Source organism: Citrus clementina, unplaced genomic scaffold (assembly GCF_000493195.1).
Source record: "Citrus clementina cultivar Clemenules unplaced genomic scaffold, Citrus_clementina_v1.0 scaffold_9, whole genome shotgun sequence".
NCBI lineage: Eukaryota > Viridiplantae > Streptophyta > Magnoliopsida > Sapindales > Rutaceae > Citrus > Citrus x clementina.
In genome coordinates this window covers 14,788,992-14,807,618 of record NW_006261964.1, presented here as the reverse complement: position 1 = coordinate 14,807,618, position 18,627 = coordinate 14,788,992, and the positions used below count along the sequence as shown (strand labels likewise).

The window sequence follows — 18,627 nt, the reverse complement described above, 5'->3', positions numbered from 1 at the left end:
CTCATTTTAGACTACTCCTCAAGTAATGAAAAGCTTAAATTAAAATACTCACAAAAGTTAAATTATTGTAAACTTTAATTTGCTCCATTATTTTTATTAAAAAGACCAAAATTTTCATCAAAACACTTGCATTTTTTCTTTATCCTAAGAAAACAAAAATAAATTAAAATTTACAGTAATTTAAAAAATATTTTCAAAATTATCATCATTTCACGAAGAAGTAATCCAAAAATTACCCCTTCTTTATACCTACTAGATTTGAGTTTAATTTATAATGGGAAAGCAATGACAAGAGACATAAATGTCCATTAAAACAAGAACTGGCTAAACCATGCGGTTTTAGCTTCAAAATGTTCCGTGTATGGCTGTCCTTGGCAACGGAAAATTTTAGAGCCAATCAATCACCCAACACAAAGAGGGCTATCAATATCATCAACAATGAAGTAATTAAAAAAAGGGGGGAAAAAAGATCATCAACAATATCGTGATAAATAGATAAAGCAAAATAAAATACAGGGAAGATAATCTTTTCTTGTGTTTGAATTTTTGTTGAATGATGTGCGTGAAAAGTCAGCAGCCTTTATACTGGAGGATTTGAAGCACCAAAAAGCAAGCGACAGGTTATTTCCAGATCTTAACAGATTTGTCATGACTCGCAGAGGCAACCATCCCAGTTACTGGAGATTGTGCCAGGGCTGATATCACACAATCATGTGCCGCGATTGTCATACACTTATTCTCAGCCATATTCCATAGCTCCAGTGACTGTAAGAGAGAATGGTATGGAACCATGAACACAAGATTAGCAATCTATGACACGTTAAACACCATTATAGTCTCAACTATTGGGCCAGTTTAAAATCATGAAATGGATTTGTGTAACCCACAGAGGTTAAAAAATGATCTGTCCTCTGGAATTAAAATGAAATCATACCCCCAGACCTATTGTACTGTAACAAGAGATGAAAGTTTTTGCCAACAAACACAAAATATTGACAGTTTCAAATGCTAGATTTGTTGCATCATGCATAAACGCAATGGCATAAAGTTAAATTGGAAATTTTACAGTCGTAGCTCAATTCCAAATTCCCAATGCAGCATCAGAGCAACGAAATGCTTTTTCCTTCAGGAAATGCAATTGCAGACAAAACTTAGCAAAACAGCTTAATGTTTATGGATCTTCTAAGATATATTGAGCTCGATGAAGAACACAGCAATCAAAATTCTCTGCAATTTAATTTAACAAAACAATGAAATTTAAGTTAAGATAAGAAGATCACCTGGTAGCCTCCAATGACCATGAGGGTGGGATAGCTTGGATGAAAAATACAAGAATGAAACTTGTTCCCACTGGAACTAAGCTCGTGAATGCACTCTCCTGAGGCCAATGACCACACTCTGACAGAATCTTGACTGACAGATGCCAAATATTCTCCATTTGTGTCCCAACACACAGAGTGTATCTCAGTGGAGTGTCCCTGAGAATCAAAAGATTGTACTGTTTATAAGGAACTTTAAGATGAAAAGCATGTTGTAGAATTGTATTTTTCAAATTCCCCTGATGCGACAATTGCATTTCTACCTTGAAAGAGTGTGTCAGTCTATCTGTTTCAACATCAAAGATAGACACAACATTCTCGGACGCTGCTGCCAAGAGAAGTCCAAGTCTTGGCTGAAATCTTACTTGCACAGTACCGCCCTGATCCATCAAGCGATTCAGATTAGAAGACTATATATCTGATAAGCCTTCAAGAACATAAAGCAATAAAAGATGAAATTCAAGGCTAACCTTGGAAATACGAGCGCAGGAGTACTGACTTAGATTCCAGAAGCGAATCTCACTGTTTCCATCACATGAGCAGAAAAGGTCATTCTTCTTAGGGTGGAAGTCAAGGGACATCACGTGATTGTTATGCCCTGTATAAGTCTGCAAGCAAAAGTTTGGCTGCAAGGATACACCAAAATAAGTGCCTATCATATTTGGTCTAAACATAAAATTTAAACAAAATAGTTGAATTGGCATCTCAAGATTGCATTGCATAGCAATGGGTCAAAAGAAGGAAGAGAGTGAACATGTAGAGCATTCCTCCAAGAAAAAATAATAAGCAAAACTTTAAGAGCTATGAAACTTTTCAAAGAAGGTAAGCTTAGAAAGGAAACAGTAAGCTACATGGCACTTTTACAAAACCCCAAAAACATCTACAAAAACTGTTTATGCACATTGTATTAGAAAAGAGGCAAGAATTGCAACTTTTATGATACAGAAACGAGAAGAGTGTTCTAAAATTTATGGTCAAAATGCGAAAAGAATAGTTTAGCAGAACTTAGAAAAGGCTCTCATACTGCCTCTGCAGCACATTCGACCAAAGCATGAAAAAACAGAGAGAGAGATAGAGAAGAAAAAGAAGAAGAAGAGAGAAGAAGAAAAAGAGAAAAGGTAGAGAACATACTTTAGCAGCATCCCAAATTCGCACTGTCTTATCAAATGAAGATGTTGCTAGCTGAGTTGAATTTGGTCTGAAGCGAACATCAGTAATTATATGATTGTGATCATCTGGAGTGCATTCAGTTTGAAAATTTTCCATGTTCCAAACAACAACCTACTGACATAAATAAAAATAAGCATCCATATCATTTTTACTCTTATAAAATAAAAAATGGTTCATAATGTTTTGGCCAATGAAAGATTCTTCTGTGAAACTTAAATATATAGAGGAATTTATCCCCCAAAAAGAAAAAAAATACATACAAGAATTCAATAACCAAATTTCTATAAGGCATATGTATGTATAATGACAACCAAAATTGTGTCACTGAATTTCTACATGTGCTTACTCAGAAACTAAAGAATTGACTGCCTAAAGGAATAAATATTTTGGTATTTGAAATAAAGAGAATTTAGACAAAGAATATTTATTCCAGCGATTTATTGAAAAAATCATGAAAATTTTTGTAATTTTAAGTGAGTACAAATTAGATTTATCAACTCTGAAAAATCAAAATTGTTATGGTTCCGACTTTTTCAAATTATTTTTCACATTTTTACTTCCTTTCAACACTCTCATATACAATTTACCCCACACATGAACAAGCAAATGCTTAGTCACCTCATTATGTCATGTTGCACATAAAGAGGATCTCCAGAAATGTAATTGAATCCCTTAAAAGAGCATGAAATCCATAACATGGCCTAGCAAAATCTATTTTAAATCCACAAAAGAAATGAATTTGTGGTATGTTTTCCGAAGCATTGTGAGGGATAAAGAGTGGAGTGGAAATGATTTACTTTCATAATCATTTCTTTATTTCTTTCCCCAAATGAGCGGTGCACTTAGCGTTCCTGTCCGGGTGCTGTTGGTGTTACACTTGTCTCTGCTGCTTTATATATTTATTGCAACTCATGTACTCAACCAGGACCAAAAGCAAACAAGGATAAAAAAGAAATTATAACTTTTATTTTACAACTAGGAGGACCTTCAAGTGATCCATCATCTATGATCTTGTGATTATATCTCCTATCCGAAGGCAAATAACAAGACGCACCATACCATACGATGACAAAATTAGAGAATGTGGTAAACAAGGTAAGGAAAATGATGTTACGCAAATAAGTACAAAAAGTGGACATGCACTTCAAGATCCAAGCTAATCATTTAAGCATTGCCTGTGTAGGCATTTGTATTTAACTTTTTGTTAAATGAGGAGAATTCATTGAGGATTAAACCTTAATGTTCCTCATAAGAGCAAGTGAAACAATTAAATACCAAAGAGTATAAGAGCATCTCCCAAATGTACATCATAAATATATGATATTTACCTTGAATCATGTGGTATGCAGGCAGCAATAGAAATACCAATCACTTGGCATAAAAGTAAAGAGTTGTGAGGAGTCACATTCAAATGTTTTATATATCAGCTATAGACTGAATGATTTAACAGTTGCATGATCAAAGGGCTGTAATTCTGGTTAAACCTTTTCATAGTTTTGAGGTCAATGGTTACAACAGCTTATCGCACCAGTTATCTTGTATCTCAATCAAGAATGGTCCACCTGACCTATTTCACTTTTATAAGAATTATTCAGGTGGGAATGCTGGGAATGCTGGGAGGCCTAGATTTTTATCTAATGGCAAATAGATTATGCTGACCAACTTTTTTCATTTCTTCAATTCTTTTACCTCTCAAAACATCATCTTCCTTGTTCAAAAAAGAATATTTTATAAGGAATATCATAGAACAAGCACTATAAATAAATCAGGAATTTGGAATACTAACGGAGTAACTTTTTTCATTTTAACCTTGGAACTTTGATAAACAAACGGTCCTTGTTTGAGCTAAACTGAGATAATTTGTTATTTAAAACTTGTTTCAAACTTTTGTTGATTCTTGGGCTACTGAGACCCATAAATTTGAACAACAAAGCATGGGTCTTTTCCATAACTTTCATTCATCTATTTGTGATCCTCAATATATCATATTGGTTAATCAACTGAGTTGACAGCCATTTTCTCTTTTTTTTTTTGGTTATTTTTCTATAGAAGTGAATATCTATTGAACATTTTATATTAAGTAAAACATCCAATTACAAACAATCAAATTTTATAACATTTAACAATTTGAAAACATTATTTTAAGAGTTTTATGTTTGGAGATCGAGATTAACAAAGCGAATCATCAGCGCTATAGCAACATCAATATTTTCCCTATTGCGGAGGCTTCATAAAAATATTTTATTCCTAGCAACACTAAAATGGATTATACCTTCTTGTCATGCCCAGCACTGGCCAATAACTTTCCATCTGAAGAGAAATGACAACAGGTAACTTTGCTACTACTTTTACGTATTGAACTAACTTCGTTGAATGAGAAAGCTGAAAGAAGAAAACAGTCATTCCTGTTGTCAATATAAACAATTATCACTTGTAGAAGGATTAGATCAAATAGTACCTTTGGAAGTTTCAGTAGCTTGTTCGGAAGGGTTCCGTTTCAATGTGCCAAACAGATCCCTTCCATCTCCATCATCTTGAGAGAGAAAAGATTCCACATTATCATCTAAGGAGCCAATATCTCCAAAATGTTCCATGTCATCCTGCAATCAAGTAAACAGGAAACCTAAATTTCCCAACACTCAGACATGATATTCAGCATGAAGTACAACTTTAGTATGACACAAGGCCACTTGTCTTTTACCATCAGGCAGGGTTCATAAACTAACTGGATTGGCGAACAAGCTCTTGGATTGATACCAGCAATACATGTTCAGAGATTTCCCTTCATATTGATAGTCTTTCTTTGTATTTCTTTCGTTTTTTTATTTTGTTTTGTTTGCTTCGACATGATAACTGCCTACTAACTAGGTTACCCATTTATTATATACATACCAGCTGGTTTGTCGATGATGCATGACCACCTGTTCCATCAGAACCATACATCATCAAACCTTTAGGCACGTTACTAACATGCTGCATACTGCCTGACATGGCTACGGCATCACCAGGTGTATGAGTTGATGGGGTAGATGGTTGGGAATTTGGAGAAGGGCCAACGGTGTTTCCAGTGCAACCACTATTAGCAGCTCCAGAAGAAGAGGGCCCTTTCCTTTTTCTGTTATTCTGTTCCATCATGAAATGCAAGTCATCAATAATCGGGCAAACAGGATTAAAAAGGAAAAAATAGGTCGGATTGTTATTGAACTAGTTCATAAAGAGAATTATACAAGATGCAAATAAGTGGCAATAAATTATAAGATCTTTCATGAACCAAAAACGTTATATCATATAAAATCACAATAACTGCGAAAAGAAAAAACAACCTGTTGGGTTTGCGGTGGTTGCAGAGGATCTTGTTGTTGAGAGGAAGACTGCTGTATCTGTGGCATATTCATCTGCTAACATCAAAGTTTTCAGAATAGTCATCACAATGAGCTTTGAGTACTCTTAACCATATAGGAGAATAACAATAGCCACAATAACCATACGAAAATTGCTAACAAAATTTCATAGCTATTTTTTATTTTTTATTTTTTATTTTTTTTACGTTTCTAAAATGTTGAGTCCATTTCTTTCTCAGTCTACAATAATGACTCACTTTGGGTTTGATGCTTCTCCAGCTTAGGACAAGTAAACAAATGATTCTCGGATATATCTAGTTATTTGAGAGAAGATGCTCTAAAACCTCAAGGATTTTGAATAAGCACAAAAAGTAGCTGTAAAAGCCTGTTTTGCAATCCCATAAGCCAAGATAGCACAGTAATTCAAAATAAGTCTTCAAACGCTTCGTAGACAATGAATTACAAGAAACACACCTCAATTCCCTAATTCTACATAAAAGCAGCTAACTAATTTAGCCAATTACAGAATTTGGACGTCATAACATAGAATTTCAAGAATGGACTTTCATACCAAAAATTAATCTTCTATGCAGGTGTATCAAAATAACTGCAGATATATAATGATTAGTAGTGACTGTAAGGTGTGTGCGTTCAATCTCATTATGAGGCTGGGCTTCATTATTTTAGAGGGGCATATTCTCATTGACTGCACTCTATTACGCCTGTACAAACAATCAAAGATGAGATACACACAGCTTTTATTTATTAACAAGGATGCCCAAAATTAATTCCAGCCAACGGTCAAGTTTTGACAACAACAATTGTGAGGAAGTCCAACTTTCCTCATGGATGAAACTGAGCTTCTATAGACTTCTATCAAGCCTTACAATAAGATAATTCAAGGAGAAATTATCAACCATGCATTAAGGGCATTCAGTGCAATAACGTGATGCTTGAGCATATACCATAAAAGTTAAAGCAAATCAACCAGTTCTGGAGAGAAATGCTTACTTTTGATGACGTTGATTGCATTGGAGAACCTATAGAGCCATCATTTGCGATCGATTGGCCATCTTTCGTATTTAAATTGCTCCTAGGTAATCCCCCAAACCTACGAGGATCCATCTCTCCATACATTGTATTACCAAGGTTGCCTTGTGCCTGAGCCTGTGCGATGAGCTGCTGTTGTTGCTGTGGCAAGAGTTGAAATTGATTTCCACCTTGTAAAAAGGGCTTTTGGACTTGCGCACCTAAACTTGGCCGAATTTGGTCAATACCCTGTAGCATTCAGAAAATGCCATGGTCACGTACAACCAGTCATACATATTAAATTAGACTCAAGGACATATGAAGTTGATTACAACTTACGGTTAATGGCCAACCCTTCAGCGGAAGACCACCAACTCCAGGGCTCAATCCTTGAAGAAGAAGAGAAGGCATAAAATTATAAAGATTTCAAATAAATAACTTGCAGTGTATCACATACTCATGATCGAATTTAATTATATCTGTACATATTTTAGTACAATCGAGGTGGTTGTAGTGCCTGATACATACTTGCAGAGGCTCCAAGTGTGTGTACAAGTTGAGAGGACTAGGTGTCCTTTGCTAAGCTGTCAATATTGTCCAGGATCACATACATGGGTGGGCAGGTATTCCCCTTTTTACTAGTAACATACTCTCTCTTTACACAGTTAATTTAAGACTTCATCAGCAAGCTGCCACATTATGTTAACTTCCACATTCTCTTAACCAGAATTGAGAAACTATGACATTCCTTCTAGATATCACCTCATCCTCATAAACCGACTCACTAAATTTCCCGACTCTTCTCTCTAGTAAAATAATTGCTCAAATTTAAGAGTATTCTTCATAAAAAAAACAAGCCTATCATCGCATGACTACTGCAAGAACATTGATGACTGATTAGCCCAAGCTTCTAAATGTAGCTCCTACATCGAACTCCAATCCATATAATTGAAATCCCCATAAAGAAATATAAACAAATTATTTGGAGATAACTTCTTTTTTTTTTTTTTTTTTTTTTTTAACAAAGAAAATCCATCCAGTTGTGTTTATTTTATATGACTACCACTTTTTCTCTACTCTCTACCATATCACTCCTCTACTTCCTTCTATTTTTCTTAATACTTATCAGCTTTACCATGTTTACACTTTGACTGATACTTCTCCAGCGGAGAAAGATGAAGAAGAGAGCTACCAAATCTTCAGCAGTGACACCATCAGACATAGAGGGTCATACTAAAAGTCAATTAGACATAATATTTGTGTAAGCCACTACATTTCAAGAATAGATAATTCCAGTGAAATTTTGGCTAATTTTATCTCCCATTTATGCTACAGAGTATGGAGGCTTCCCACTGTCTATTGCCTTTTCCAAGAGGTCAGTTATAGCGAATGATCATTGAAATGCCTCTTTAGTGTTCCATCAACTCTTTCAATAATGCACAAAAAATTTCCCATGCGGATCAGTTATATTCACCTGCATTTCCTAATCCCGGCTTTGATTGCATGATTCCCTGACTATAAAGTGAAGAGGGATCCATAGGCATAGATCTCTGACTGGTACCCAGGTTCATTTCACCTTTGATGTCCTAGAATACAAGCTTGACAGATTAACAAAACTGACATAGAAAAATATATCAAGACTAAAAGTAGCACCGAACATAGCAACATGTTTTTGAAGTAGTTACGGGAGTCTGTTGGGACCGTGCCTGAATTTGCTGCAGTGCTGCATTTACACTTCCATGATTTCCTTGGACCAACTGACTGTCAGTAAGAGAAAACGATAATGAGCAAAATAATTAACTAAATAAAAAGAACAAAATTGAAGCCTCTCAGAAAAGTTCACAAGAAAATTTACCCAGGATGGTTAGCTGATTTGAGAAGGGCCATCCTAGCATCAAGAAGTGGCTGGGATGTCTCTGAGCCCATTGAATTCCCCATTGAGTTGTTATGCTTCATGCGTTCTTCATACATTTTTGCCGCCAATGCACTAGCATTTGATTGCCCTACCATTCCTTCAGAATTCACAGAATTTACTGCTCCACCTAGGGAAGGATGATTTGGGTTCCTTTGTTGCATCTGAGCTCGCATTAGATGCAACTGCTGCATTTGCAACTGCTGCTGCTCTTTTGTTTTGATTTGTTGCGCCTACATGCCAAAATAATAGCAAGAAAAGAAAAAGGTAGTATAAGCCAACATAAGCTGCTATTTTATTGGTAGTATAAGTCAACATAAGCTGCTATTTTATTGGTAGTAACATCAATGGCTGTTTAAATTAAAGGAGTTACCTCAATATATGAGGCAGCTGGCTCAGAATGCTTCTCATTTGTCCTTGCAATAAATATATCCCAAAATACAGACCACCATTCAAAAAGAAACCCTCCAGGGGCATCAATTGCTGCAAAAGTAAATTGTTTCAGACATGCAAACCTTCCAAACACTCTTTCAACATACTCCAACCTAATTACACACTATAGTGTAAGAACCACTTAAGTGGGGCATCAAACAGATCAAAATGGGATGGAAATGATAAAAATTTAAATGAAGCAAGTGTAACACCATGATGATAACAGAACTGCACCAAATTTCTCAGAATTGTCAATAAATTTGAAAACTCAAATTTAGTTTCAAACATCGAAAAATCGCAAGATATGTTTCTTATTTGCAGAGCTGCATGTTGCTAAATAATTTACATCAAATGTCAAGAAGATTTAAGATTCTGTTGGAAAATACATTACCTACAGGATCTGGGGCGACTTTTCCTTCGGTCATGAAGGACTTTGCAGTGTTATGCAATTTTTTCTTCACCAAATAATCATAAATGTACACATCAAGCCTAACAATATAGCAAATGAAAGAAGTAAGACCCAATTTATTTAAAGGAATCAAAAGAACTTATAAACCACCTAGCAAATGAATATCGTTAATAACAGTAAATGTACATCTTATCGGCTTCCCAGTTACTGCTTTGCTGCGCCATTGTTTCCACTCAATCAAACAAATTATCTGCTCAAAGAACGTAGCAATTACAACTCAATTTTGCATCCAAATTCAAAAGCAAGCTAAATTGCTAAGTTTAATTTTCAAACAATGTTCAAATTTAAAAATTCAGAAATCCCCATCTGAAAACAAAACAACTGCTCGGCACTCAGAAATAGCATAATTGTGAGTGAATTGCAAACTTTAGAAAATTCTAATTCAAAAAAGAAAAAGAAAAAGAAAACAAAATAGATTCAGAAGCAAACCAACTGCTCAAGAATCAAAAAGTCATGATTCCGCCAACAGAATTCAAACATTGAACAATCACAGATCAAATTTTCATTTTCAAACTTAATTACATGAAGTCTTATCAATAGAGCCAAAAAAAGAAATTCAAGAAAATAAAGATTATAGAAGCAAAATTGGAAAGGAAATTGAAACGAAGAAAAAATCAATTAATGAAAAACTAACCTCAAATTCAAAAATTTAGATGGATCAAACCAAATATTAGCAATCCTAAGCTTTTTCCTTCAACGATCTCAGCTGATCAAGCATTGGTACTGCATTAAACAAAACTAATTCAAATGATAAAAATTCAGAAGAATTGAAGAATTAAAAGCGAAAACTAAAATTCTCACCTCCGAAATTAATGTAATTTATTCAAACATAAATAAAAGAAAATGAGGACCTGGACCAGCGTTGAGTAAATCAACTATGAGCTGAATAACGGCTGGAAATTTTTTTTTTTAACAGGAGAAAAGGAGTGCTTGAATGGATGCACAACTAAAGCCGGTTCGTGTCGGAAGCATAGGTTCGGAGAACTAAGCTGAGGCTTGAAATTCGAGGCTGAGGTTGGGAGTTCAAGATTTATGCCCAGTTAAGCCCAAAGGATTGGCTTCGGTGTTTGAATGAATGCTCAGCTTAAACCGGTTCGTGTCCGGAAGCGTAGGTTCGGAGAACTAAGCTGAGGCTTGAAATTCGAGGCTGAAGGGAGTTCGAGATTTAGGCCAGTTAAGCCCAAAAGACTGTTTTCGGTGTACGTACGGTGTAGTGGTCTAGTGCTGGCTTGATATTTTTCTTATGGGGCCCAATGGCGAGCAATCATGCCCATGGGATCATAACGTGGCAAAGCGTAATTGGCTGAATTTTGGCATTAATTGTCAATTTCTTCGATTTTTTTTTCATACGTCAATTTCTTCGATTTTTTTTTTCATACGTCAATTTCGAGTTATAAATGTAATGAGTTATTTAATTCTGCCAAGAGCCCTTAAGCTTGGCAATTTTTTTTATTTTTGATGTGAAAGTAGGGCTTTCAATTAAAGAAAAATAGAGAATAACACCATCACTTTAGTTGGAAAAGTTCCTAGCCATATAGCAGGTGTATCAAAATCTAAGGCTTTTTGAGCTAAAGCATGAGCAGTAGAGTTATAAGTTCTTGGGACATACTGAATTTGAGATTGAGCTAAGCTCTTCAAACTAGCTTAAATTTCAATTATTACCTAAAATATTTCAAACTTGCTTCCCTTCGTATTTCAAGCGAGATCAACAACTTTTTTGGAGTCAGACTCAATAATCATTGGCAGAAGCTAGGCATTTTGAGCTACCTGAATGCCTAAGTTAACTACTTCTGCCTCTATGCATGCTACCGTCCTTTTATATGGAATCCTTTGAACTATTGCTGCAACAACTATGCCCTCTGAATCTCTAATCACCACACCCAGCCCTACTGTTTGGTTTGATGATCTAATGGCAACATCAACGTTCACTTTGAAACACCCATTAGGAGGAGGAAGCCAAGCTTGCTGATTATTATTTTGACGCTTGAGGACTGTTTGATCAACTGGAGATTTAATCATTTGATATGATTCCACCACTGCTACAGCTCTTGCAGCTGTTAATTGAGGATCTTTTTCCTTGCCTTAAAAAAAGAGAAGATTTCTAGAGAACCAAATAGACCAGCACAACAATTATTAGACCCACATCTTTCCCACTTGTACTTGTCATTAGCTCTTGGAGGACACTTAACATATCGTGCTGGGTCAGAGGCTTTATATCTTGAAAGAAGTCAGTAAATTTCCAAACCAAAGCATGAAAAATATCTTCCCCTTCACTTTGACATCTCCAGCACATTGGTTCCTTGATGACATTCATTTTTCCACAGGTTGTAAGTTGTTGGTAGCAAGTTTTGAGTTGCTCTCCATATAAACACCTTGATTTTTTCTAGAATCTCTCTAGACCAAATAACTCCCCAATTTGTTTTTGATCTATCTGAGCTGTCGACACCCTCTGGAAATTTCAGATTTAGTGCTATTTGATACCCACTCTTGACTGAATAGCTTTCATCCTTAGCAAAAGTGCCATACTAGCTAATCTAACTGTGGAACCATTGGTAGGGGAATTCTTAGAATTTTGGCTGCATCCTCTTTTAAGAAGTTCTGAATAATAACATCCTCCCTCCATTGTTGGATACTGATCAAGTTAGCTACAACTGAGCTTAAGGGCAAAATCTAGGGGGAAAAGGGTTTTAACGTTTCAGGCTGTGGAATCTAGTTGCTCTTATAAATAAAAACTTGCTCTCCATTTGCAATCCTCCATCTTAATCCTCTATGAAGAAGTTGCCTATCCCATAAAATACTTCTCCAAACAAACAGAGGATTTGAGCCTAATTTTGCTTCCATAAAGCTTGAATGCTTGAAATATCTAGCTTTTAGAATCTGTGTCACCAAAGCTTTTGGATTTTGTAGGATCCTCCACCCTTGTTTCGCAATTAAAGCTTGATTAAAGCTGGAAAAATCTCTAAACCCTAAGCCTCTTCTAATTTTTGCATGACACAATCGCTCTCACCTTACCCAATGAATGCTCATATGATCTTCCGAGCCTCCCCACCAAAATCTAGCTATAACTTTTTGAATGTCTTCGCAAATGCTTAGAGGCATTTTGAAAACACTCATAGCATACCCTGGCACCGCTTGAGCTACAACTTTAATAAGAACTTCATTCCCCCCGCAAGAAAAAAATTTATTTTGCCAGCTGGTTAACTTACTAAGAACTCTTAGCTTAATGTCGTTGAAGAAACTGATCTTCCTTCTCCCTACCATGGATGGCAGCCCAAGGTACTTCTCATGTTTTGATACGACATTCAGGTTGAAAATGCTCTTGATCTCCTTCATCTGCCACCTATCAGTGTTGCTACTAAAAAACATTGAGAACTTTTCGTAATTGAAGATTTGACCCGAGGCTGCTGCATAGACATCAAAAACCTTTTTTAAGTTTCTGCACTCTGCAGTGGAAGCTCTTGAAAAGATTAAGCCGTCGTTTGCAAACAAAGATGAGAATTGGACAGAGCTCTATTGAACTTTAATCCATGAATTAACTTGTCTTTTTCTACCTGCATAAGTAAATTTGAAAAAGCCTTTGCACATATGATGAAGAGGTATTGTGATAAGGGGCATCCTTACCTTAAACCTCTTTAAGGGTAGATTATACCAGTGGCCACACTATTTATCAACACTGAAAAACTTGTTGCAGAGATACATTTCATAACTAAATTCACCCAATTTGGGGAGAAACCTAGTTTCTGCATAGTACATTTTAGGAAGCTCCACACGACTCTATCATATGCTTTGCTAATGTCTAAATTAAGAGCTACCAGCTCAATCTTTTTCCCCTTGCTATGTCTAATTTTACTGAGACACTCATAGGCTATGATTACATTATTCATGATTAATCTATTCAGAATGAATGCACTTTAGGTTGAGGAGATATTATCATTCAGAACATGTTTAAGCCTATTTGCCGTTGTTTTTTTTCCATAATCCTATAAATAACATTACAAAGGCTAATTGGCCTAAAATCAGACACATTTCTAGTGTTTTGCATATTAGGAATCAAAGCAATGTAAGTGTGATTTAAGGGAGTTGTGCTACCTCCTTCGTTGAAAATGTGCAAGCAATGAGCACTTATTCTTTGACTGAGCTCCAATGCCTTTGAAAAAAGGCTGCTGGAAGACCATCTGGCCCCAGAGCTTTGGTGGGGAACATATGAGTAAGGGCATTTGAGACATCCTCTTCCATAAATTTATGGTCTAAGAAGTTGTTCATCTCGCCTGTTACTCGTCTTGGGAGATCTGTTAAATCTGTCAACATGGTTTCCTCTGTTCCAACAGCTGATGTCTTTCCATTCATGCTTGACAATCTCCCTACATCTCTCGCATGGGCTCCACATGTCCTCGTAGTGGACTCTGTGAAAAGCTCTTATAATGCATCTCAGCCCCTTTCCTTTTTCCACAACTTCTATCAAAATTGGGTGGTGATCAGAGCTCCAAGTAACTAAGTTCTGAGCCGTTTTTTCTTAGAAACAATTACCTCAACTTTTATTGCATAGAAATCTATCTCGTCGCTCTTTAATCAGTTGGGCACCAAATCTTCTATTTGACCAAGTAAATGGATACTCAATGAATCCCAAGTCCACCAAATCACATTCTCTTAGAGTTTCCCTAAACTCAGCTACCATGTTTACTTGCCTTTCTTTTCCTCCTAACTTTTCATTTAAATTAAGGACTTCATTAAAATACCCAAAACATAGCCACGACAAGGAAGACAAGTTTGCTAACCTTTTCAATAATTCCCATGTGTGCTATTTCTGAGCTAACTCCGGATGCCCATATACACTAATACATTGCCAATAGCTACCACTTTCACTATGAACCACAACATTGATATGGTGAAGGCTGTATGATTTAATCTCCACCACAACTTCAGAACTCCGTAACATCGCCAAGCCACCTCTCATTCCCTCTCTACTTACTGCAAAACAGCTCAGAAAATGCAAAGCATCATTCTTACTCCTCATTTATTTTTGCGTCATTTTTGTCTCACAGAGAAACAAAATTTGGGGTTTATGCTCATGGAGAATTTCCTGAGCTTCTCCGAACGTTTGGTCCTTCCCCAATCCTCAAATGTTCTAGCTTACGAGTTTCATGGTTGTCGGCGGGGCTGGTCTCCAACCACCGCCGATGATTCAGTAACAACTAGTGATGTTTCCTCCATAGCTTCATACTCTTCATCCTCTTCTTAGCTTCGTCCCTACTGTATTCAGTGGTTGAGCTCGTGGGGGGAGAATGAATTTTTCTAGGCTATTTTCTTTCATTCTTTTTGTATTTGGGCTTTCCCATTGTAAAATGCAAGCTGGCCTTTTCATTTTCATTGGGCCATCTTTACCTCCCTATTTTCCTTCAGCACTTCGGGCTTACGATTTCCATTTTCTTCTCTTGGGCCTACACTTGCTTGCATTTGACCCATTTCCCCCTTTTGCTTCTACTTGAATGAGTTGACCATTGACCCTTTTTTTTTCTCATGATCTAAAATTTCCCGCTTTCAGTTTTTCCCATTCATTTCCCGTTCACTATTTCCCACCTCTGCCCATTTCCTCCAAGCCGTACTATTGTCAGCCTGATTCTGCTTTCCTAGGTAGCTGTTAGGGATGGCAAATATTTAATTATGGATGGATAATATTCATCCAAACACAAATCCATAATTATCCATAATGGATATATCCATATAGTTATGGAGATCCATGGATATTTTATTTTTATTATATAAAAATAATAATATAAAATAGTTAATCCAATATCAAATTTGGCTATTAAACTATTTATATTAGTAATAATATATATATATAATAAAATGGCGGTTCGGTGGTCGGTGGCGGCGGTTCGGCGACCTTCCGGCGAATTTCGGTGGTGGTTCGGCGACCTTCCGGCGAGGTCCGGTGGTGGTCCGGCGACATTCCAGCGATGTCCGACGGTGATCCGGCAAGGTCCGGTGGTGGTCCGACGACTTTCCGGTGGAAGTCTATTTATAATATTAAATTAATAAAATAAAATAATAATTATTAATAATATTAAATAAGTTAAAAAATTAAAGGGTAATTTTGAAAATTTTAGTTTTTAATATAAGAGGAATTTAAAATTTTCACTAGTTAATATAATATTTTTTCAATTGTTTGTTTATTATATTTTTTATTTTTAATTTTATAAAATTAAAATTTTTTAAACTTGTGTTGGGTTAAACGGATATCCATTGGGTAAAAATAATTATCCATATCCATCCATATCCATCTGGATATAATTTTAAAATATCCATTTCAATATCCAAAAAATTTTGGATGAATATTATCCGATCCAATTGGATGGATATTGTGGATATCCATTATGGAGCGATGCAGTTGCCATCCCTAGTAGCTGTCCTCCTGCTCTCTCAGTTTTGTAGCCCCCTGCATTAAATGATCTTCAACACCCCATGATTCAGTTGTCTTTCGAGTAAGGATTTATTTAAACCTGGGTTCGTTCGAACTTGGTTCAAACTTTCTTCTCTTCCTTGCTCCTCTAAGTCATGTTGTTTCTTGCTACCTATGCTCGGAATTAATTTTGTATTTGTACCATCTGGAACTTTTGTTTTGGGCTGGCTACACTCTGAATTCCAGCTATTCTTCTTCTTAATTTGCTTTAACCGGTTAACCATTGTAATTGTTGAACCTAGACCAGACTTAATATCCAATCAAGACTCTCCAGGATCTAACTGAACTCTCTAATCAGGATCTAATGAATGGTTTAATCAATTCACTCAAAGAAATCAAACAGAAACAATACACAAAGAACAACAAAATATAAGTGGTTCGGCTGGAGGCAGCCTATATCCACTGAAGAACAGAGCAACATCTTTTATTCAATAGCCAAGAACAAGTTTCAAGTATGAAGACGAAGTTACAAGCAATGCCCCCCCTGATTTCCCAGACTCCAAGACTACTTATACTAGCTTAAGAGCCCTCACGAAGACCCCCTGTCAAACAGTTGTAATCTGGGTTTGTTGGCTAACAATCCCAGATTTCTCCCGCCTATTGTAACTGACTTTAACAACTTTCAGGACACGTGTTGAATTCTTGCTAACATTAAGCCTCAAAACGACATTCTTTTATGCCGTTCAGAGTAAGTGGTAGCACGTGATATTTACGTGCTTTCACTTAAAGCTTTGGCTGACGACCAAAGTTTGTCATACAGGCTTGTATCCGTTTCGGCTGACTTGTCGTATACCAACAAGACCACGAACTGACATGACGGTTGATCTTCTGGAAATCAGTTTAAAGCTCATACTTTAACATTCTCCACCTTGAGCTTAAAACTCTCATGACCTGCTACTCTTCTCTCCCACCATCTGTAATTTAGTTATCACAGATGCCAGCCAAATCCAAACAGAATTTGAATTTAGCTCCTGGAACAGCTTTAGTTAACATATCTGCAACATTGTCATCTGTATGGATTTTCTGAAGCATTACAGTTGCTTTTGAGATTTCCAGCCTGATGAAGTGCACCTTAATGTCAATGTGTTTGGTTCTTTCATGGTGTGTTTGATTCTTGCTTAGGCATAAAGCACTTTGGCTATCCCAATGTATCACCACAGACCTCTGATTGACTCCAAGCTCCTTCAACATACCCTTCAGCCATATTGCCTCTTTTATGGCTTCAGCAACAGCTGTGTACTCTGCTTCAGTTGTGGACAAGGCCACTACACTCTGTAGCTGTGATTTCCAGTTTATTGTGCAATTGTTGAATGTGAAGAGATAACCAGTTAAAAACCTTCTTCTATCCAAGTCCCCTGCATAATCAGCATCCACATATCCCACAATTAAACTGTCATCTCTTCTCTGTCCCCCATATATCAGACCATGCCCAGAAGTTCCCCTTAGATACCTGAGTATCCACTTTACAGCCTTCCAATGTTCTTTTCCAGGATTGGACATATATCTACTGACCACACTGACTGCATGTGCTATATCAGGTCTGGTGAGCACCATGGCATACATTAAGCAGCCTACAACACTTGCATAAGGTATCTTTATCATTTCAGACTTGTTAGTATCAGCTGTTGGGCACTGCTGTTCTGATAATCTGAAGTGAGCTGGTAATGGTGTTTGCACTGGTTTGGCAGTAGTCATGTCAAACTTATCAAGTACTTTCCTGATATATTCCTCCTGTGTAAGAAACAAAGTGCCAGATTTCCAGTCTCTGATCAGCTGCATTCCAAGTATCTTTTTAACTGGTCCCAGATCCTTCATCTCAAATTCACCTTTGAGTTGTTGTTTCAGAAAGTTTATATGTTCCATGCTTTTGCTGGCAATGAGCATATCATCCACATACAGAATTAGATAAACCATATCCCCTGATATCTCTTTGTAATAAACACAGCAGTCTAGATTACACCTTTGAAAACAAAGTTTCATCATAAAGCTGTCAAACCTGAGATACCACTGTCTTGGGGACTGCTTGAGGCCATAAAGTGATTTTTTCAGAAGGCATACCCAATCACCATTTGACTGGTCTTCAAAGCCTTCAGGTTGAGACATTACTATTTGTTCTTCAAGCTCACCATGTAAAAATGCAGTCTTAACATCCATCTGTTCAAGATGCATGCTATGAACTGCAACTAGAGCTAGGATCATTCTTATTGAGGTATGTCTAACTACAGGTGAGTAGACTTCTGTGAAATCAATCCCCTCTCTCTGTGTGTAGCCTTTGGCAACTAGCCTAGCTTTATATCTCATGGATTCAACCCCTGGTATACCCTGCTTGACCTTGTAAACCCATTTACAGCCTACTACCCTTTTGTTTTCTGGCCTTTTTACAAGCTTCCAAGTGTTATTTTTGTGTAATGACTCCATTTCATCCTTCATAGCTTTTATCCATTTATCTGCATCCTTTCCTGAAACAGCTTCTCTATAGGTTTTGGGCTCATCAT

At 36.6% G+C, this 18,627-nt stretch overlaps 1 protein-coding gene across 5 annotated transcripts; it reads right to left on the bottom strand.

The window, feature by feature from the left end:
* Nucleotides 1-286: 286 nt before the first annotated feature.
* On the bottom strand, nt 287-10,583 carry LOC18032730 (transcriptional corepressor LEUNIG_HOMOLOG). Of its 5 annotated transcripts, none has more exons than XM_024192316.1 (19): nt 10,524-10,583; nt 10,307-10,395; nt 9,799-9,862; nt 9,595-9,692; nt 9,145-9,254; nt 8,715-9,004; nt 8,545-8,620; nt 8,334-8,445; nt 7,199-7,248; nt 6,842-7,108; nt 5,813-5,887; nt 5,382-5,612; nt 4,948-5,089; nt 4,762-4,871; nt 2,451-2,600; nt 1,790-1,945; nt 1,583-1,699; nt 1,281-1,478; nt 287-765 (listed from the first exon to the last, which is right to left on the bottom strand). In XM_024192316.1, exons 3-19 carry the CDS (start codon nt 9,834-9,836, stop codon nt 622-624), a joined length of 2,364 nt encoding a protein of 787 aa, XP_024048084.1. In that variant the 5' UTR covers nt 9,837-9,862; nt 10,307-10,395; nt 10,524-10,583; the 3' UTR covers nt 287-621. The 5 variants fall into 5 exon arrangements, with proteins under 5 accessions (XP_024048084.1, XP_024048201.1, XP_024048060.1 ...); XM_024192433.1 differs by having other exon boundaries at nt 8,566-8,620; nt 10,474-10,582; XM_024192292.1 differs by having other exon boundaries at nt 10,474-10,581.
* Nucleotides 10,584-18,627: the final 8,044 nt, after the last annotated feature.